Source organism: Physella acuta, unplaced genomic scaffold, assembly GCF_028476545.2.
Source record: "Physella acuta isolate Inbredline_101_S28 unplaced genomic scaffold, ASM2847654v3 ptg000058l, whole genome shotgun sequence".
NCBI classification, from domain to species: Eukaryota; Metazoa; Mollusca; class Gastropoda; family Physidae; genus Physella; species Physella acuta.
This window is the reverse complement of record NW_026731578.1, coordinates 1,231,661-1,254,857: the sequence shown is the minus strand read 5'-3', so window position 1 is coordinate 1,254,857 and position 23,197 is coordinate 1,231,661. Positions and strand designations below refer to the sequence as shown.

At 38.2% G+C, this 23,197-nt stretch overlaps 2 protein-coding genes across 2 annotated transcripts; both read left to right on the top strand.

Annotated features, from left to right (window-relative positions):
• Positions 1 to 11,548, top strand: LOC131948307 (calpain-7-like). The gene is made up of 21 exons (XM_059309884.1): positions 1 to 240; positions 712 to 931; positions 1,227 to 1,335; positions 1,455 to 1,504; positions 1,712 to 1,828; positions 2,008 to 2,075; positions 2,200 to 2,282; positions 2,937 to 3,129; positions 3,700 to 3,786; positions 4,093 to 4,219; positions 4,448 to 4,533; positions 4,677 to 4,770; positions 4,915 to 5,061; positions 5,374 to 5,601; positions 6,006 to 6,150; positions 6,375 to 6,474; positions 6,639 to 6,774; positions 7,652 to 7,727; positions 7,893 to 8,104; positions 8,557 to 8,696; positions 9,129 to 11,548. The coding sequence occupies exons 2-21, from the start codon at positions 800 to 802 to the stop codon at positions 9,364 to 9,366; spliced, it is 2,568 nt and encodes an 855-aa protein (XP_059165867.1). The 5' UTR covers positions 1 to 240; positions 712 to 799; the 3' UTR covers positions 9,367 to 11,548.
• A 1,623-nt stretch (positions 11,549 to 13,171) lies between these two features.
• LOC131947749 (uncharacterized) lies at positions 13,172 to 21,059 on the top strand. The gene is made up of 4 exons (XM_059309042.1): positions 13,172 to 13,179; positions 14,346 to 14,459; positions 14,661 to 14,748; positions 21,054 to 21,059. The coding sequence occupies exons 1-4, from the start codon at positions 13,172 to 13,174 to the stop codon at positions 21,057 to 21,059; spliced, it is 216 nt and encodes a 71-aa protein (XP_059165025.1).
• The last annotated feature ends 2,138 nt before the right edge of the window (positions 21,060 to 23,197 follow it).

Here is a 23,197-nt window from a genome sequence, read left to right as displayed (position 1 = left end):
GTCTAGACTCCAGGATCTAGATCTAGATCTAGATTCTAGATTCTAGCTTTAGATATAGGCCCTACATATAATTTATTTATAATTAAAGCAGATCTTAATCTAAGTGTAGATCAACTTCTAGATTAAATAACTAATACAGATCTAGAACTAAATACCGGGGCATACATTTAATTTAGGAAAATTACACTTTGACTTTACTTACGACTCTTACGACTAACTTGCAGTTTCAGGCTCACTCAGGTAAGACTTCAGCACTAGAGATCTAGAATCTAATCTAGAATCTAGATATAGAATCTAGAATAGATCTACATTACAATCTACAGTGTTTTTCTACAGTACACTCTAATTATACTCTAATACTAACAAACAAACAGTAACACTTCTTCTAGAATTCTAGATCTAGATTCTAGATCTAATCTAGAATCTAGACTAGATCAAGATAAAATATTGATAAAATTAAATAATACTAATACTACTAATAGTAATACTAATAATAGATTAATCATTAATGAATGATTAATAGATTGTTCAGGAATATCCCAGATCTAGATACTAGATAACTAACTCTAACCAGCCTAGCTACTAGACGTCTAGATCTAGATCTAGCTAGACTAGTTCGGACTAGGTCTTAGACAGATCCTGAGATCTAGATCTAGATTCTAACTACCACACACCTTTAAATTTAGAATTGTCCCTTCTAATCCCTTACAGAACGAAATCCCACTCTGTCAACAAACAAACAGTGTGCTGATCGTATTGGCACTGATGGTAGAATTAAGTAAATAACATTCAGCTTAAAATGGATGATCCATCTTCTGGTTACCATGGAGCTGACCCTACAGTGCTACAGAGTGAAGGATTCAATTTAGCTCGTCAGGCTGTGGAGCATGACGCTGCACAGCATTTTGAACTGGCTGCCTTTTATTATACAGTAGGTTTAGTAATCTTAAATTATAGGCTATGTCTAATAATATTATCATTCCATACTTTGCTCTTATATTTTATTTTAAAATAAATAATTGAATATTATATATTACATTAGACTTCTTGTAATTGTAAGACATAAGTTCATAGTAAGTTAATGAGATTATGTTTTAAGTTCTTTTTAAAATACTTCTTTTCATACTTCAGTGTTTAGGCCTACATAAAATACTTTTATTTTATTGAAGAATTCAAAATTTTTTTATTTGTACGTTTATTTAGTGGTCTTTTTTTTTGTTTATCAGGAGGCAGCCCAGACATTACTAGCAGCTGCTGATGCTGGTTCAAAAGTTCCCAACATCCTGGAAAAAGCTAGTGAATATATGAATAGAGCTGACACATTAAAAAATGCTTGTAAGTGTTTCTCTTTCTTGTGTGTGTACAATGTTATAAGTGAAGAAAGTATTCATTTTCAAGCATATAAATTGTTATAAATTCTGATATCTATTTCCCCATATCGCTTCTTTATTTAGTGCGATCAACACGAACAGTTTCACCAGAGCATCATAAAACAGAGCAACAGGTCTTTATTTTTAATCAACATCATTAGTTTGTTACCTGTAGTGGTATTTACTATTGATTTTTTACTATATAGCCACATAATATTATACAATCTTAAAAAAAGTTTGAATTTAAATGTATAGCAACTAACATTAGAATAATGATCGTTAATTAAATATGTAAATAATTCTAAGCATTAAAAAAATATTTAAAAATTTCTCTTTTGTAGTTAAACTTGGAGAAAGCCAAGTTTTTGCTAACAGAAGCATTGAAAGAAGATGAACAAAACAATGTGGAAGAAGCTATTGATCTTTACTCTGAGGCTATATCTTTATGTTTAAAAGTTGTAAGTATAAAAAAAAAGCTGGCTGCTGTATCTCACAAAATTGGATATTTATTTAAATGCTATAAATTCATTTTAGCAGTTTAAACAACTACTTCAGAGATATAAAATATCTAAAACAAACAGCTATTTTACAACTGTTACTCATATACTTGACTTTATAAACGTCTTATGCTTGGCAGAGAGATGGCAATCCTGATCCTAAAGTAAAAGAAGGGGTTGTGAAGATGGCAACCCAGGCATTAGACAGGTATTAGATGGTTGGTTTTTGCTTCAATAGTTAATTTTTCTTCATCAATGTCTAACTTTTAACACAGTGGGTATTGTGGGATATAGTTTTCATCAATGTCTACGTAGTCAATTTTATTTTCCAGAGCAGAAGCTCTAAAGAAAAGGGGCAGCAAAAATGTTCAAACAAACTTGCCTTCTCCTGGATCTGTTGTCAGGACTTTAACAGGTAGGTTTGAACCTCTGTCACCTGTCATCATGCTTTTAACAGGTAGGTTTGAACCTCTGTCACCTGTCATCAAGACTTTAACAGGTAGGTTTGAACCTCTGCTTCTGTCTGTGTCACCTGTCATCAAGACTTTAACAGGTAGGTTTGAACCTCTGCTTCTGTCACCTGTCATCAAGACTTTAACAGGTAGGTTTGAACCTCTGCTTCTGTCACCTGTCATCAAGACTTTAACAGGTAGGTTTGAACCTCTGTCACCTGTCATCAAGACTTTAACAGGTAGGTTTGAACCTCTGCTTCTGTCTGTGTCACCTGTCATCAAGACTTTAACAGGTAGGTTTGAACCTCTGCTTCTGTCACCTGTCATCAAGACTTTAACAGGTAGGTTTGAACCTCTGTCACCTGTCATCAAGACTTTAACAGGTAGGTTTGAACCTCTGTCACCTGTCATCAAGACTTTAACAGGTAGGTTTGAACCTCTGCTTCTGTCCCCTGTCATCAGGACTTTAACAGGTAAGTTTCTGCTTTTTTCACCTGTAACTTGTCAGCAGTTTCCTCTTAGAAAGTTCAGTTTTTCTGTCAAAAAATGTTATTGCTAGTGTACTTGACGAACTGATTGAACTTTTCATTAACCATCCTTCTGTTTAACTCCTAAAGGTAAGGCAGTCCCACCCCTGGGATTTGGAGCTTTCCTAGATGGTGACGATGATGACAACTCATCCAATAAACTCCTGTCATCTGCGGCAGTCCAGCCAAAAATTAACACCACACTCCCAGCATCCAGTGGAAAGTCTGGTCTCATCAATGTTGGCCCCAGCTCATACTCCAAGGAGGAAATAGCAGTTTTACGGTAATTGCTGGCTTATCAAGCGTTTACATTACCGTAAATATTTTACCCTAATTGCTGGCTTATCAAGCTTATACATTATTGTAAATATTTTACGGTAATTGCTGGCTTATCAAGCTTATACATTACTTTAAATATTTTACGGTAATTGCTGGCTTATCAAGCGTTTACATTACTGTAAATATTTTACGGTAATTGCTGGCTTATCAAGCTTATACATTACTGTAAATATTTTACCGTAATTGGTGGCTTATCGAGCTTATACATTACTGTAAATATTTTACCGTAATTCCTGGCTATTCAAGCTTATACATTACTGTAAATATTTTACGGTAATTGCTGGCTTATCAAGCGTTTACATTACTGTAAATATTTTACGGTAATTGCTGGCTTATCAAGCGTTTACATTACTGTAAATATTTTACGGTAATTGCTGGCTTATCAAGCTTATACATTTGTGTAGCAGTTTTACTGTAATCACTGTCCGTATGCATTACCATTGAGTGTAAAATCTCTTCCTTGTCCTACTCATAATTCTTGGATTGGCTTTTACAATTTTTTTTACTTTTCCAGAAACACCTCAAAAATTAACGGCAGAGAATATGTCCCTTTCCTGGCAGTTGACCAGAAAGAAAGATTTGCCTACCCTGAACAATTTAAGTCAGTTGGAATATTGATTTCATTATGTTTATGTTAAGTCATTATGATTTATACTTCATTTAAAATATATTTGATAATATCTAAAGCAGTGGTTCTTATCCTTTTGGGAAGTACCGAACCCCACCAGTTTCATAGGCCCATTCAACAAAACCTTCCTAATAGTTCTATCATCCGCAGTGATAAAATCCAGCAAACCCCTCAGACTAACTCACCGAAACCCCGGGGTTCAATCAAACCCAGGTTAAGAACCACGGATCTTGTGTTTAAAATAAAGAAAACATCCAGTGCTTAACATCTTATTCTCAGTGACAAGGATGGCAAACTTATACTCTCACCAAAACAAAAACAACAGTTTGAAAAGTGGGCCAGGCCAGAAGCATTCTGTGATGAACCAAAAATAATCTACGCAATATCAAGTTTCAGTATACGACAGGTTTTCAACATTTCTCTCATTCTTGCCAGTATACATACACAGTATAGCAGTATTATACAAATTCCTATCTTAAAATTTTAAAAATATATAGTGTTTTCCTTGTTTGTAAACTTGTTTGGTTACTAAAGAAAAATTTATTTTGTTTTGTTCTTCAGACTGTAGTCTCTGATTGTAGTTTTGTAGCATCATTAGCCATTAGCGCACAAAAAACTTTATTTTGTTCTTCAGACTGTAGTCTCTGATTGTAGTTTTGTAGCTTCATTAGCCATTAGTGCGCAATATGAGAAACGGTTTAGGAAAAAACTCATAACAAAGTAAGTCTTAGAATTTTTTTTTTACACCTGAAAAAAATAATTTAAATAATATTAAATAATTTTCTGTCTGTTGATTAAAAGGGTTATATTTAATTGGGGAAGAGTTTTGATGAAATCTGCAAAAAAAGTTTGTTTACTTACAGCATTATCTACCCACAAAATCGCAATGGTGAACCGGTGTATAATCCCTGTGGAAAATATATGGTCAAGCTTAATCTCAACGGTGTGTGGAGAAAAGTAAGGGATTAGAATATTCGGTCAAAACATTTTTTTACAAATTTAAAAAAATATTTTGTTTTAAAAGCTTCTGATATTGTAGTTCTTGCTACAGGTTTAAGAATGTATTGATTCATAACTCTCTGAAAATTATTTTCTCTGTAGGTAATTATTGATGATTGCCTCCCCTTGTCCAAGTATGCAGATTTGTTATGTTCATTCTCCAACAATAAAAATGAGCTGTGGGTCTCTCTACTAGAGAAGGCCTATATGAAAGTGATGGGAGGCTATGATTTTCCTGGCTCCAACTCTGTAAGTTGCTGGTCTGTTGTTAAGTAACATTTCTCTGCTACACCATTTTTAGGAACATATTATTGTTCTCTCAATTTGTTACAAGTTTATCTGTTGAATTTGTTGCAAGTTTATATCAAGTTATTTTAGATAAAATCATAATTTTTAATAACAAAATCCAATTTTTCAGTATGCTGTACCTGAAGAAAGTCAACAATTTCTAATCGTCTACTTGGTGAAATAAAAAAAAAGAACTTTAAAAGTTATCCTTATTTGAAGTAACTTCCCTTTATTTGATTATTTTCTAACACTTCTCTTACCTTGACATCTTAGAACATTGACCTCCATGCCCTGACTGAATGGATTCCAGAGCGGGTTGCCATCAGGGAAGGTTCCGCAGAATTCAACAAGGACAAGGAATTTAAACGTCTGCTGGACAGGTTTCACAAAGGTCACTGTCTGGTCACCGTGGCAACAGGGGAGCTGTCGGAGGCTGATGCTGACCGAGCGGGGCTGGTGCCCACCCATGCCTACGCCATGCTGGATATCAAGGAGTACAAGGTGAGAACCACTGTGCCTATATTTGTCATTGTAATCCAGACAATGGCAATCATAAGGTCGGGTGTCACCTGGTGGTAACTGTCCATGTCACCTACCCCCTACCAACAGTTTTGTATTTTCAATTTGGTGTCACCCCTCTACCCTGCTATTTTCTTATTTTATCTGGATAAAAAATTTTTTCACAGAATTATATAATTGTTCTGAATAGTGTCATCCCTAAATGTTGCGGACCGCACCCCGCCCCCCTGCTTTGAGAAACTGCTGAATCTAGACACTTTTTCATGTTAAACTCATTGTGATCTAGACAATCTTCTAATCAGATTAAAATTCTGACACAAACTTTTGTAATTGAAAGACTTTTATGTTGGTTAGAATGATTAACAAACAATTAATTCCAATTTTAGGGTCGCAGACTTTTCATGCTAAAGAATCCATGGAACCACCTGCGATGGAAGGGAAAGTACTCTGAGAATGACGCAACCAACTGGACGCCTGAATTACAGAAAGCTCTCAGCTATGATCCTAAGAGTGCTCAAATGTTTGACAATGGTGAGGACATTTCTAGTTCAATTCATATTTATATTTTAGTCCCTTTAAAATCGCAAATAATTTCTATTTTAAAATGTAAGGCGACTTGATATAACAGAATTCAGGTTGAAATAGTATTAAATATTTATTCATAAAAAATAAGTGTTAAGTTAATATCAAGTTTAGTTTTTTATTTGTTTACTTTACATTTTTGTGTACTGGATATGTTGAACCTTTTTGATCAGGTGTGTTCTGGATAGACTACGACTCCCTCTGTAAATTCTTTGATGTCTTCTACATCAACTGGAACCCAGAGCTGTTCACATACACAACCTGCATGCACCAGTAAGTTCATGAACTTTGGTTCACTGAGGTCTCTTATTTCATATGTTTTTTAAAAGTTACATTAAGGTCTTAACTATCTTAAATTATTTTTTTCTAATACGCATCATACAATATTCTTTTCTTCAAGTGAATTTGTTGCCATTGTTTCAACTTTCCAAATCTAGCACCTGGTCTGCTAAAGAAGGTCCTAAGAGAGACACCTACAACATAAGTGACAACCCACAGTATCGGCTGGAAGTTAAAGGCAACCAAGCAGGGGCGGCTGTGTGGGTGTTGTTGACTAGACACATCACGGACAAGGTAAATGTTGACTAGACACATCACTGACAAGGTAAATGTTGACACATCACGGACAAGGTAAATGTTGACTAGACACATCACAGACAAGGTAAATCTTGACCAGACACATCACGGACCAGGTAAATGCTGACTAGACACATCACGGACAAGGTAAATGTTGACCAGACACATCACTGACAAGGTAAATGTTGACTAGACACATCACAGACAAGGTAAATGTTGATTAGACACATCGCGGGCAAGGTAAATGGTGACTAGACACATCACAGGCAAGGTAAATGGTGACTAGACACATCACAGACAAGGTAAATGTTGATTAGACACATCAAGGACAAGGTAAATGTTGACTAGACACATCACAGACAAGGTAAATGTTGACCAGACACATCATAGACAAGGTAAATGTTGACTAGACACATCACGGACAAGGTAAATGTTGACTAGACACATCACGGACAAGGTAAATGTTGACCAGACACATCATAGACAAGGTAAATGTTGACTAGACACATCACGGACAAGGTAAATGTCGACTAGACACACCATGGACAAGGTAAATGTTGACTAGGCACACCACGGACAAGGTAAATGTTGACTAGACACATCACGGACAAGGTAAATGTTGACTAGACACATCACTGACAAGGTAAATGTTGACCAGACACATCATAGACAAGGTAAATGTTGACTAGACACATCACTGACAAGGTAAATGTTGACTAGACACATCACGGACAAGGTAAATGAGGACTAGACACAACACAGACAAGGTAAATGTTGACTAGACACATCACTGACAAGGTAAACAATAGACCTTCCCAAGACCGCCTATGTTTCAATAGACCTTCCTAAGACAGCCTATGTATTTATATTTCAGGCTGACTTTGCTGACAACCGAGAGTTTATCACAGTGCTTGTGTACAAGAATGGAGGGAAGAAAGTCTTTTATCCATGTAAGTTGACTGGTCAATTTTTTACCTACATGACTTCATCCATTTTACAACTACTGCTCAACTTTTATTATAGGATTCATCTTGTCTTCAATTTTGTTGGTTAACATTTAAAGGTTTAAATGTTATGTCTGTATATGACCCACCTAAAATGTTATGTTTCTGTAGATGACCCACCCCCCTACAAAGACGGGGTCAGGATCAACAGCCCCCATTACCTGTGTAAGCTGGTGGAAGGGGCCACAAGGGATCCCTACACACTGGTCATCTCTCAGTACGAGAAAAACAACACAACACACTACACACTGCGTGTTTACAGCACGTGTGAGTTCTCACTGACAAGGTTCCCTGACCCCTACAAAAAACAGTTTGACAAAAAGGTTGGTGCTTACAATCTTCTTAGACATACATCATAGACAGACACGACAATAGGACTAGACATTTTTAGTATGGAACCAGTTGAATTATTACTGTCAAGACACAGCTTTAGTAAATATAGTTTTAGTTCTTGTTTTGGGGATGGCTTGGATAGAATGCATGCTTGCAAACCTGAAAGTCAAGCTCGAGACAGTAGGTCAACCCCTGATTGAACTCTCTCTCATGTCTAAAGCAGTAATGGGGTGGGGGGGGGGGGGTGGGGTGGGGGGGGGGGGCAAAACCTGGTGGAGACTCACATGTGGTGGCTGGTAATATGGGTGAAAGAAATCATTGATGATTAACCCTGTTCATGTCTGGCTGGCTAATGTCTAAAAAGCTTGAGCCGTGCTAGAGAGAGGGAAGTTGTGAGTGATTGAAATGTATGTGTTTGTTGAAGAGGATTTGTTCTGCTCAGGTGACTGGCCATTGGAAGGGTAAAACAGCTGGTGGATGCGCCAACAACCCCACAACCTACACCAACAACCCCCTGTATCAGGTGCAGATAGACAACACAACTGTGGACAACCATCTTATGATAGAACTGCTGGGACCAAAGTAAGACTTGATTACAGTTAACTTCTCTTTGTTGATATTCTTAGGTGTTGATGGTATTTTAACATTGTAATGTCTCTACAGTTACTGATATAGTGGTGTTTCTAGATCTAGATTTTGTGTCTGATGTTCCATTGGTGTAATGGTTGATGGTGTTTTTCTATCTGTGACATTATGCTAGTGTTATGTTGATATCTGTGATGTTCTGGTGGTCTGATGTTGATATCTGTGATGTTCTGCTTGTCTGATGTTGATACCTGTGATGTACTGGTGGTCTGATGTTGATACCTGTGATGTACTGGTGGTCTGATGTTGATACCTGTGATGTTCTGCTTGTCTGATGTTGATATCTGTGATGTTCTGCTGGTGTTATGTTGATATCTGTGATGTTCTGGTGGTCTGATGTTGATACCTGTGATTTTTTCATCCATCCAGACAATACAGTGTGGGCTTTGAGGTGACGTGTGTCAGTGAAAATGTCAGCAACGCAGCTGGTGCATTCAAGCGTGTCACGTCAGGTGACTTCAGGCCTGGGTACTGCGTGCTGCAGCTGTCCAACATCCCCGGGGGTGTCTACAACATCCGTCCCTGCACCTTCCAGGCTGGCAATGAGGGACCTTTCTTCCTGGAGCTCAGCTGCTCTACATCCTACACTCTCAATCAGCTGCAGTAGCTGCTGGGGACAACGGCTGGGGACTGTTGGTGCAGTAACTTATGCTGGGGACTGTTGGTGCAGTAAGTGCTGAGGACTGACGCAGCAACTCTGGTTAATGCTGGTGACTCACATGTCTGGTACATAGATGGACTATGTATTGTATGTTGATGACAGAGTGAGATTCAGTATGACTTATGTATCCAAACCTTAAGGTTATTTTATTGTTAACCTGATGTTATGAGCTAGTGAAACATGACATAATGAACCCTGAACCAAAGAATGCTCTAGAACTTGTATTGTTGACATATCAAAAGATCTGATCTGCCTTTATAACTTATTTTGTTGGATGTCAGATTTGTGATTTGATCATTTGTCTCATGCTCCTGATTCTTGACTTTTAGGACAAACTGTCCAGCGTGTAACGGATGGTTTAAAATCTTCTTCCTTGTGCAGCTTTCTTTACATTAACACACTGTCATGTCATTTGATTGTTGACATTAACACAATGTCATGTCATTTAATTGTTGACATCAAACTAAATACTTGCCATTTACTTATGACTAACATCCAAGTGAACACATGTCACTTACTAGTGACCAATTAATGAAACCTATCCCTGGTGCTAGCTAGCTGAAGTATCAATAGTTTTATCTGGACTATCTGCTGGTGTGACATAGCTGATGTTTAGATTATAGAGTTTGTGGATGGTAATATAGATTATAGAGTTAGTTTGTGGATGGTGATATAGTAGTGTCACACAACAGACATCAGTTAATGGCATACTTTAATGTCAATTTTTGACATTTTATATACCCCACAGCATTGAGTTCAGATGGACAAATATCTAACCCATATGACATACAAACTCACGTGACATACAAACCTACATGACTTACAAACCTACATGACATCCAAGCCCATGTGACATACAAACCTACATGACATCCAAGCCCATGTGACATACAAAACTACATGACATTCAAGCCCATGTGACATACAAAACTACATGACATTCAAGCCCATGTGACATACAAACCTACATGACATACAAACCCATGTGACACATAAACTGCTGCTATCTTCTCTTATTGATTTATTGCTACATTTGCTGACTGCTACATTTTAATTAATATAAAAAAAAATCCATTATATTTAAATGCTGCTTTCTATTTTAGAAAATTGTTTTCATGTAAACTGTGCAATGATTTTTGAATCGAAACTACATTCCTTGTCTTGTTTGTGATTGGTTGATCAAACTTTTGTGTCCAAAATTGTGGTGAGTGAATATTTTCAACACTTCAAGTGATTGGTTGATCAAACTTTTGTGTCCAAAATTGTGGTGAGTGAATATTGTCAACACTTCAAGTGATTGGTTGATCAAACTTTTGTGTCCAAAATTATGGTGAGTGAATATTGTCAACACTTCAAGTGATTGGTTTTTTTGTGATTCTTTTCATGATATTTTTGTCTTCGAATGTTCTGATGGTGAATTCCTGTTGTAGTCCCACAATTTTAACATACAAACTTTTACTTGTTTGTGTATGTTTCTGCCTTATATGTTGATGTCAACCACTGCAGCTGTTTACTATGTATGCATACATGTTTTTGTAAAATATCGGGTTGCTATGGATACTGGGGACCTGATTAACAGAATCCACTGAAATTTTGTCATTGATGAAAGTCTAACATCCCAGCAAAATATGGTCACGTGTGACTATAATCTTGCTAGTTACCTCCCCTACAACTTGCTAGGCAGAAGAGAGAGGAAACGACCATCTTTAACAATTTAATATGTTGGTAAAAATAATGATTGCTTATTTTATTTGCAATATAATTTTAAAACAATTATACCGTGGGTCTGTTGTTGTTAGTTTTTTGGACTTTTAAAATTTATTTTGGTTTTATTGGAGTCTGGGATTACCTTACATTTTTTTATCCATTGATTTTTTTAAAGTCATTTATCTGATTGTATCAGAGGTGCCAGCTAGTCTTCTGCTGTTGTTACGGTCTCAGTACACGTCTGCCCACCTGTGTGGTGTTCACAGTGGGTTGGGGCAGTGGTGTCAGTCTGTCTGTCTGTGTGTGGCTTGTACTCTATCAACTGGTGTCGTTAATTATAATGGTATTTTATGCTTATTTATGACTATTTATGTACATGATTAGTCTGTCATACATCAACTTGTAATAAAAAATGTTTTGCAATGGATCATCTCACGATTTGTTTTCATGGTTTTTTTTTATGTTAGCCTCACTGTCGATGGTGAGATTGTGTCCGTGATCTTTTTTGTTGATCTGGGGGGGGGGGGGGGGGTTATAAGCTTGGACAGATTTATTGGGTTCTGACCTGTTTGCTCACTTTAAGGGAGGGTGCACTCTGTTTAGAGGCGCACACATTTTATAATTACATGCACACGCATGCAGCATTCATACATTTCAACTCCCGTATATTTAATGCTCGCTCCCTTAAGACCATTGGATGGATTGGTCACGTGACAACATGGCCATTAATGTAAGCTCTTCCTGCGCGCGCTACAGTTTTATCCTGAGAGAAACGGATGTAAATATTTCATTGGTGTTTCATGCACTTCGCACACACATTAACACATTTTTCTCTTGCTGGTTGGACATACAAGCAGTTTCTTTCAGACACTTTTCTCCGGGGGATGGGGCACTTGAAACTTTAGGTGGAGGGGGGGGGGTCACTGTTTAAAGTATTTATTTTCTATATAGATCTAGCATGTATGTTTTCGTTGGGGGTGGCTCATAAAGAAAGGCTACACACTATCACTATCACATACTAAGAATCTTAGAGGGTTGACTTCTAACATCATAACCTATTTCTGGTTCAGTCTAAAAATTCAGTGTGTGGGGGGATTACACTTAGATCTTTATTCAAATCTTAGCTGATGACTAGATTGAATTAATGGAAATAGAGATGGTGAAATGTGTAGGATGTGGTAGGGCGATAGCTCGAGTAGATAGGTACTGAGGAGGTGGTGAAATATTGGCCGTTCAGGTAGACATTTCGTTAAGTGTAAAAGTAGGCGAGATATTGCAGCAATGTTACAGACTCAAGAGGACAGAGAGGTGGCCGAATATCCCCACCCCCCAGGGAGCCGGGGACGTTAATGAAGACATTACCCAAACGATTCGTCCCCCGGGCCATGTCCAGCTGCATATCCGCCATGTTTAACCGGTCTGTAGGTAGCAAAAAATGTGTCAGCCCCTGGCTGGTGGGTAATAGCCCCCACACAGTCTTCTATTTCCATTTGTATGGCTGCATGATGAGCAGAGAATTGCCGGCTCTAAAGTTGTCAGATCTCGCACAGATCTTCACAGCAGGGGATCTCATTCTGTGACCCTAGACCCTAGTTATAGATCTCATTCTGTGACCCTAGACCCCAGTTATAGATCTCATCCGTGGTGCCGGTGTACAGAAGGGAATCTCATTCTGTGACCCTAGACCCTAGTTATAGATCTGGCTCAGATGCTTGGTGTCACTGTACAGCAGGGGATCTCATTCTGTGGCCCTAGACCCTAGTTATAGATCTGGCTCAGATGCTTGGTGTCACTGTACAGCAGGGGATCTCATTCTGTGGCCCTAGACCCTAGTTATAGATCTGGCTCAGATCTTTAGTGTCCATGTACAGTAGGAGATATCATTCCCTCACTATATACCCCAGTTATATATCTCGCTCAGATGCTTGGAGCAGCTTTACAGCATGGAATCTGTTTTTCCCCCTATTTAACTGTGAAGCAGTGCAAACAGGAGTTCATTTGCCGAAACCGACAGGTACCCACTTCGTGTGGGTGAACTTAGAATATGGACAGGTACCCACTTTGTGTGGGTGAACTCAGACTAGTCAGATACCCACATAGAATCTAGACTTTGTGTGGGTGAACTTAACCCCACTGACTCGAGAACTAAACTCCACTACCTCGTTACATACATTTTGGTGATTTCACAAGTTTTGGGCTAAGGACACAAACTCTTGAGAAAAAAAAATCAGATTTGTTAACATTTTCATCCAGATATCACTACAGATATGTTAACATCATCATTCAGATACCACTATAGATTTAACAGCTCAACATCCCGATGTCGCGCCAGATTTGTTAACATCTCAACATCCCGATGTCGCGCCCGATTTGTTAACATCACCATCCCGATGAGGCGCCAGATTTGATTGAGAAGCCCCGAAAGTTCAACATTTTCTCCAGCCGACAGTGTCTGGTAATTGGTGTAGTTGGTACAGGCAGGCGATGGCTTGACGGGCCTCGAATGGTGGTTCGGTAAGGTTGGGTTCGGTAAGGTTGGGTTCGGCTGGTGAAAGGTTGGGTTCAGTTGGTGAAAGGTTGAGTTCGTTTGGTGAAAGGTTGGGTTCGGTAAGGTTGGGTTCGGTTGGTAAAAGGTTGGGTTCGGTAAGGTTGGGTTCGGCTGGTGAAAGGTTGGGTTCAGTTGGTGAAAGGTTGAGTTCGTTTGGTGAAAGGTTGGGTTCGGTAAGGTTGGGTTCGGTTGGTGAAAGGTTGGGTTCGGTAAGGTTGGGTTCGGCTGGTGAAAGGTTGGGTTCAGTTGGTGAAAGGTTGAGTTCGTTTGGTGAAAGGTTGGGTTCGGTAAGGTTGGGTTCGGTTGGTGAAAGGTTGGGTTCGGTAAGGTTTGGTTCGGTTGGTCAAAGGTTGGGTTCGTTTGGTGAAAGGTTGGGTTCGGTTGGTGAAGGGTTGGGTTCGGTAAGGTTGGGTTAAGTAAGGTTGGGTTCGGTTGGTGAAAGGTTGGGTTCGTTTGGTGAAAGGTTGGGTTCGGTTGGTGAAGGGTTGGGTTCGGTAAGGTTGGGTTCAGTAAGGTTGGGTTCGGTTGGTGAAAGGTTGGGTTCGTTTGGTGAAAGGTTGGGCTCGGTAAGGTTGGGTTCGGTTGGTGAAAGGTTGGGTTCGGTAAGGTTGGGTTCGGCTGGTGAAAGGTTGGGTTCAGTTGGTGAAAGGTTGAGTTCGTTTGGTGAAAGGTTGGGTTCGGTAAGGTTGGGTTCGGTTGGTGAAAGGTTGGGTTCGGTAAGGTTTGGTTCGGTTGGTGAAAGGTTGGGTTCGTTTGGTGAAAGGTTGGGTTCGGTTGGTGAAGGGTTGGGTTCGGTAAGGTTGGGTTAAGTAAGGTTGGGTTCGGTTGGTGAAAGGTTGGGTTCGTTTGGTGAAAGGTTGGGTTCGGTTGGTGAAGGGTTGGGTTCGGTAAGGTTGGGTTCAGTAAGGTTGGGTTCGGTTGGTGAAAGGTTGGGTTCGTTTGGTGAAAGGTTGGGCTCGGTAAGGTTGGGTTCGGTTGGTGAAAGGTTGGGTTCGGTAAGGTTGGGTTCGGCTGGTGAAAGGTTGGGTTCAGTTGGTGAAAGGTTGAGTTCGTTTGGTGAAAGGTTGGGTTCGGTAAGGTTGGGTTCGGTTGGTGAAAGGTTGGGTTTGGTAAGGTTTGGTTCGGTTGGTGAAAGGTTGGGTTCGTTTGGTGAAAGGTTGGGTTCGGTTGGTGAAGGGTTGGGTTCGGTAAGGTTGGGTTCAGTAAGGTTGGGTTCGGTTGGTGAAAGGTTGGGTTCGTTTGGTGAAAGGTTGGGCTCGGTAAGGTTGGGTTCGGTTGGTGAAAGGTTGGGTTCGGTAAGGTTGGGTTCGGTTGGTGAAGGGTAGGGTTCGGCTTGATGAAATTTGTTTCGACGACTGTAACATATATTTGGACGGTACAAACACAGCATTATTGGACTTTCAAAAGAAAAATCACATCATTGGACGGCCAATAGAAAAATCACATTATTGTACAGTCCGGAAGTTTGCTGTCTATTAAATTACGGTGAATGGACGCCGCCCACTTAGTGGTTTCAGTCCACTGGTTTCCAGACTAGTGTCTGGGTGTACTGGTTTATAGACAGACTAGTGTCTGGATGCGCTGGTTCATAGACAGACCAGTGTCCTGGTGGGGGGGGGGGGGTCGTTACAAAACGTCTGTCTTTGACCAAACGGGGTAAAGAATTTAAACAAACTCCACAAAAAAAAAAAAAAAACAACAAAAAAACATGTTTTTGTTATAAAAATTCATCAAATTTAAAGCAGACTAAAAACGAACAATTCCCGTAAGAGAACATCCAACTAAAAACATCACGACACTTTTATGTTTTAAGCTATTCGTTCATGAAGTTTAATTCAACTTAAAAGAAACCCGTTTCACGCAGATATTTGTGTCTTTATTGACTTAAAAAATATTTTAAGGCTATTAATTGTGTAAATGTCCTATCCATCAATAGAAACTCTATCCTCCTATCCATTACATATATACACAGGAAGACATTATATATTCTATATAGACATTACACCATCTACAGACTTTACATCTTCTCTAGACATTACACCATCTATAGACATTACATCATCTAATTACATCTTCTATAGACATTACACCATCTATAGACATTACACCATCTATAGACATTACACCATCTATAGACATTACATCATCTATAGACATTACATCATCTATAGACATTACATCATCTATAGACATTACATCATCTATAGACATTACACCATCTATAGACATTACACCATCTATAGACATTACATCATCTAATTACATCTTCTATAGACATTACACCATCTATAGACATTACACCATCTATAGACATTACACCATCTATAGACATTACATCATCTATAGACATTACATCATCTAATTACATCTTCAATAGATATTACACCACCTATAGACATTACACCATCTATAGACATTACACCATCTATAGACATTACATCATCTAATTACATCTTCTATAGACATTACACCATCTATAGACATTACACCATCTATAGACATTACACCATCTATAGACATTACATCATCTATAGACATTACATCATCTAATTACATCTTCAATAGATATTACACCACCTATAGACATTACATCATCTATAGACATTACATCTTCTATAGACATTACACCATCTATAGACATTACATCATCTATAGACATTACATCATCTAATTACATCTTCTATAGACATTACATCATCTATAGACATTACATCATGTATAGACATTACACCATCTATAGACATTACATCATCTATAGACATTACATCATCTATAGATATTACACCATCTATAGACATTACACCATCTATAGACATTACACCATCTATAGACATTACATCATCTATAGACATTACATCATCTAATTACATCTTCTATAGACATTACATCATCTATAGACATTACATCATCTATAGACATTACACCATCTATAGACATTACATCATCTATAGACATTACATCATCTATAGACATTACATCATCTATAGACATTACATCATCTATAGACATTACATCATCTATAGACATTACATCATCTATAGACATTATACCATCTATAGACATAACGTCATTTATAGACATTACATCATCTATAGACATTACACCATCTATAGACATTATACCATCTATAGACATTACACCATCCATAGAGATTACATCATCTATAGACATTACACCATCTATAGACATTACATCATCTATAGACATTACAACATCTATAGACATTATACCATCTATAGACATTACACCATCTATAGACATTACACCATCTATAGACATTACACCATCTATAGACATTATACCATCTATAGACATAACGTCATTTATAGACATTACATCATCTATAGACACTACACCATCTATAGACATTATACCATCTATAGACATTACACCATCCATAGAGATTACACCATCTATAGACATTACATCATCTATAGACATTACACCATTTATAGACATTACATCATCTATAGACATTACATCATCTATAGACATTACACCATCTATAGACATTACATCATCTATAAACATTAAACCATCGATAGACATTACATTATCTATAGACATTACATCATCTATAGACATAACGTCATCTATAGACATTATACCATCTATATACATAACGTCATCTATAGACATTACACCATCTATATACATAACGTCATCTATAGACATTACACCATCTATATACATAACGTCATCTATAGACATTACACCATCTATAGACATTACACCATCTATAGACATTACACCATCTATAGACATTATACCATCTATAGACATTACATCATCTATAGACATTACACCATCTATAGACATTACACCATCTATAGACATTACACCATCTATAGACATTACACCATCTATAGACATTACACCATCTATAGACATTACACCATCCATAGTGATTACACCATCTATAGACATTACACCATCTATAGACATTACACCATCCATAGTGATTACACCATCTATAGACATTACATCATCTATAGACATTACACCATCTATAAACATTACACCATCTATAGACATTACACCATCTATACACATTACACCATCTATAGACATAACGTCATCTATAGACATTACACCATCTAATTACATCATCTATAGACATTACACCATCTATAGACATTACACCATCTATAAACATTACACCATCTATAGACATTACACCATCTATAGACATTACACCATCTATAAACATTACACCATCTATAGACATTACACCATCTATAGACATTACACCATCTATAGACATTACACCATCTATAGACATTACACCATCTATAGACATTACACCATCCATATACATTACACCATCCATAGTGATTACACCATCTATAGACATAACGTCTACTTCACTCAAAAGACCTCACAGTGTCAACAAAAGTACCCACGTGTCTACCACACAAAGGTCAAAGTTTGAATCCAAAGAATCAAGGTCGCCCAGAAACGGATTTTCCCGTTCACTTACTTGATAAAGCTGATTACACCCGAGTCTCCCGGGAAAGTTACTACGACTATTGATTGATTTTGGTGTTAAATCACCCTTTATTTTTAGCCTTTATTGCATTTATAGAACAAAGTACAAGTACCAGCCTCGAAAATAAAATAAATAAATATCTTCAGTTATTGTATCTACTTTGGTATTTCGATTTCATATGGGGTATGAGCCAACTCAGCTCTATAAAGTACCTAGCTGTAATCGGGGCGTGTAAAGACGGCTGGTAGTGACGCTGATAAAACTTATTTAATACGCCAAGGTCGCCTAATTAATTGCTTCATCTCGTCTGACAGTTTAAAGACATTGAAATTGTCTCAGTCTATCGAGGATTATCACGAAGAAAAAGAGAACCAACTCTTTTATTCCGTCTCACCGGTTGCCCCAGCGATAAGACGGCGTGCGAGATGCCAGGACAATATCTCGGGTTTTAAAACAAGATGGTTTTACGTCTGGCTGAAGCTGATAACCCAGATTTTTAGCGCCCCCCTCCCTCGGGCACCTACCTTGTAGGGGTAGGGGAGCAATTAGCTGTTTTAGTGTTTGAAATCTCTCAGTGATAAGGAACTGTTGAAATCTTGCGATGATAGGGAGCTGTAAAAATCCATCAACATTTTTCTGATAATTTTCTTGAAGAAATGAAAATTACGAATTAGAGGAAAACAACAACAAATAAAGCGGGAGTGATTTCCGCTTAACTTTCTCGTATATTTTTACATAACAATATGGAACCGGATAATAGAAATAAAGAAGTTTGTGGCAAAACCGTTCGGTTTAAGAAAACATAAAGAGACGAAAGTATCACTTAGGTATATCGAGTGTCACTCAAAAAAAGTAATTTAAGAATATCATCTTATTCTTACTTAAGAAATATCGTTTACCTGAAACGGTACAAGTCATCGTGGTCCCCCCTCCCCCTCAAAAAATTGAATTAAGTACCATGTCCGGTTACAGGAGTTCGTTTAAAAGTTAAAAGAAAACTGTACATACAATCTTTTACTTATGTGTCAAATTCCGTCCACCTAACTGAAACGGTGCTCTAGTTATCCGCTTTTGAGAAACCGGAAGTAGAGTAACTAACACTTCCGGTTACCAGAAATCGCTTCAAAGGTGAGAGTAAACTACGAATTTGAAGATGCTTATGTGTACAATTTAGTCACTCTAACTGAAGCGACACTATTGTTCAACCTTCCTCCAATTTCTTTCTCCTTTTGAAGTTTCAAATACTTGGCTAGCTCAGCTGATTTTTACCAAAAGTAGAACTCAATACTATTTAAAATATTGACATTTTCTTCAATGATCAATTTGTGTTATAACAAAGGATTCTTTCTTTATTAAAGCTGCTACAAACAGCTTTAAATAAACCGGGAGTGATCTCCCCTAAACTTTCTCGAATATTCTTATAAAAAGCAACAGGGGATGGGAACTCGGGCTATAGACATGATTTTTAATCAATTTTAAATACTTAAAGTTTTAAAAATAGAATAAAATCTCGTAGACAAATGAATTGCACACCAAGTGAACGCTAAATAAAAGAGTGTTTAATAGTGCGCAATATTATTAGTACTTTAAAAATTTACATTAGTTTTTTGAGAAATCGGAAGTAGCGTAAATTACTACTTCCGGTCAATGGAAATTACTCAAAATTTAACAGAAGGTAGAGAATTAGATCTTTAACTTATGTGTGAAATTTCATTTATCTATGTGAAATAATACTCAAGTTATAGGCTTTTTAAAAATTCAAAGTAGAAAAAGTACCACTTCCGGTTCTCGGAAATCGCTCAAAAGTTGATACGGATCTACGATTTTGATAAACTACTTATATATGAAATTTCATCAACCTAGCTGTAACGGTACTCAAGTAATCGTGTTTACACACGGACAGACACACAGACACACACACACACAGACATACGGACAGAGTTGCAAAGCCCAGTTTTTCAGACTGGATTACACACAAAACCTCTTAATTTTGATACATCTGGATTGATAATTTTTGCCCGATTAAAATAAGTCCTCTATACTTCGGATGTGATGAAGGACTGAGGTGTAATACGGTGAAAATTGTTAAAATTTCAAGTGATTTTTGTGCACGATTACAATACTTTCTCTATACTTCGTATATACGAGAAAGTAATTAAAAAATTATGCCAAAATGCAAAATTGTGACGAAGGATATTCGTCCCCTCCCGCCACAAGCGTCTACAACTCCAGGATATGACGTCATTTATTGACCCCCCCCCCCCGCCACACATAGCCAGTAGCAAGCCTCACAGCTGTAGCGAGTAGAGCGTTAACACTCCCCTCCCCCCCCACGTCATTCACACGTCTATAGTACACGCTGGGAGACCGTCTAAACTAATTAACTACCGCTTAATTGAATGATTTACTGGGCTTGTAATTAACACAGATAATAACTGGCATTAGTGCATTGGCCAACTTGAGTGATATCAATATGACATTTGTGTGACATATGTACAACTTTGGCCAACTTGAGTGACATCAATATGACATTTGTGTGACATATATACAACTTTGGCCAATATCAGTGACATCAATGTGACATTTGTGTGACCTATATACAACTTTGGCCAACTTGAGTGACATCAATATGACATTTGTGTGACCTATATACAACTTTGGTCAATGTCAGTGACATCAATGTGACATGTGTGTGACATGTGTACAACGTTGGCGAATGTCAGTGACATCAATGTGGTATTTGTGTGACATATGTACAGCCTTGGCCAACTTGAGTGACATCAATATGACATTTGTGTGACCTATATACAACTTTAGCCAATGTCAGTGACATCTATATGACGGTTGTATCTGTGTAATATGTTAACTTCTGACACTTGTATTACTTAGATGTGAATCTGAATGTTGGCCAACATAAGTGTTTCTTTCAGGCATCTTTTCGGAGGGCACTTATACCCCCCCCCCCCTGAACAAAATATAATTTATATAGAAAATTTACCAGTGTCCACCCCACCCCCAGACAAAAATTACTCCTCCATTTCCCGGAATTTTTCTAGTGTCCCCCCCCCCCCCCCCCCAGAGAAAAATGTCTGAAAGAAACTTTCCCACACCTCACCAGGTAACACACATGAAACCCGACACACATAAAGTTTAGGAATGTTTATTTTAAACCATCATCATTTGGCCGCAGTAGCCCGAATTCCACGCGTTGGTTCCCGACATAAGGGTTTACGACAAATGAGCTCCCGACAAATGGGCTCACGACATAATGGCTTCCGACAATATGACTCCCGACATATTGGCTTCCGACAAATGAATTGTATGACCACTATTACCATAAAAGTAACCATTTGTTCCTACCTCCACTACCACTATAACCTCTTTTAAATGATATTTTTTTCATAAATCAACAGCAATTCACAAACAAATCGAGCACTTAACAGCTACATTCCACCAATTTTACAGTTTTGACAATGTTTAATTTACAACAGTAAAAATATGTTGCTAAAAAGCGAGCACATACGTTTAAATGTATGACATACATGTCAGGTTCCAAAATGACGGGACGCTATTTGTCGGGAGTCAAATTGTCTGGAGCTTTATTGACTGGAGCCCTTTTGTCGGGAGCACATATGACGGGGTCCATTTGTCGCCGACCCTTTTGACGGGGTCGATTTGATGAGGCTTTTATGTCGGGGCCGTTTTGTCGGGGTCGTTTTGTCGGGGACGTTTTGTCATTGGCCATTTTGTCGGGGTCGTTCTGTCGGGGCCGTTTTGTCATTGGCCATTTTGACGCCGCACTATAAATGTATAGACCTACTGGTCAGGCTGTTTGCGTCGTTCGAAATCACTACGTTAGGTAGGAATCAACGTGTTTTGAATGGTAGGCCTAGTTATTTGAAGTGACTGGTCGGTTAGTGACCTGTGTTTTATGTGTTTAATTAATCAGAATTAAAACCTAACCTAGACGACAGGTGGGAGCTTCAAGATTCAACTAGGTTTATCACATAGTTATAGAAAATTAGTGGTAAAGCCATAACTCACTGACAGTGACGGAATAATGGGCTGAACATGAGGACACCAATTTGATGTTAACGACATCGTTAAAAATTTCCTATCATTCTTTTGTTTGTTGCTTACAATCTAAATGAATGTTGTACTCCTTAAGTCATAGAAGTTGTAATTGAATATTATCCTTCTGTATGTTTGCCGTTTGATCCCCATATATTTTAATTCTATTTTAAACACTCCTGAACCGTACATGTTTGTGTTTCAGTAAACATCGCTAGACTAATTGAGCTTTTGTCAGTCAACGCGATCTATTGCTAGTGTTTGAATATCCTGTAAATCTTCATGATTGTTCCATGTAGGTGGTTTAAGTCATTCTTTGATTTTTTTAAAACTTCTGTCGACCACACAAGAGCTTTTCAAAAAGTTATTCTTCGTTTGTTATAATAGCGCGTGTTATATAGATCTATTTTTTTTCTTCTCTGATGGATTCGGACCCGTATATTTTTCACATGTTTGTGCGGATGTCCAACCTACAGTGGTGTAGAGAATACTGGGAGAGCCACGTGACACACGACCTAAGCATGTATTAACTCCCTAGCTAAAATACTGGCAGGTATGGGGGCCCCCAAAAAAATTCAGCCGGGGCCCCCGCTCAAGCTTAATCCGCCCCTGGGTTAAGATTTTTAGGCAGGAAGACCTAAAAAAAATCATGATCGGGATAGAGGATGATAAAACAGATGGGGGGGGGGGGGGGGTGAGTACTGTTTGGTCAGATAAAACCACAGCCTGTTAATTTCAGAATTTCTATAAAAAATAATTTTTGGCGAAGGGGTGGGGAGGACGGGGGTGGGGGTAGGGTAACGATTGGACTAACGGGGTGGGGACGATGAGGTGACGTGAAAATAACCATGGTCCACCTGCCAGTCACGTTCGTCATCTGACCACGTGACCCCCCTGTTATTGTCACGGATCATTTCCCAGCTCTTGTATTCGAGGGTATAAAATCCCGGTGTGTGAGACAG

Coding starts and splice junctions, on each gene's coding strand:
- LOC131948307 (XM_059309884.1), top strand. CDS start 800: ATGGATGATCCATCTTCTGGTTACCATGGAGCTGACCCTACAGTGCTA. Junction 1,829..2,007: donor TATCTTTATGTTTAAAAGTT/GTAAGTATAAAA, acceptor TATGCTTGGCAG/AGAGATGGCAATCCTGATCC. Junction 4,220..4,447: donor CAAGTTTCAGTATACGACAG/GTTTTCAACATT, acceptor TTTGTTCTTCAG/ACTGTAGTCTCTGATTGTAG.
- LOC131947749 (XM_059309042.1), top strand. Junction 14,460..14,660: donor TTGGGTTCGGTTGGTGAAGG/GTTGGGTTCGGT, acceptor GGTTGGTGAAAG/GTTGGGTTCGGTAAGGTTGG.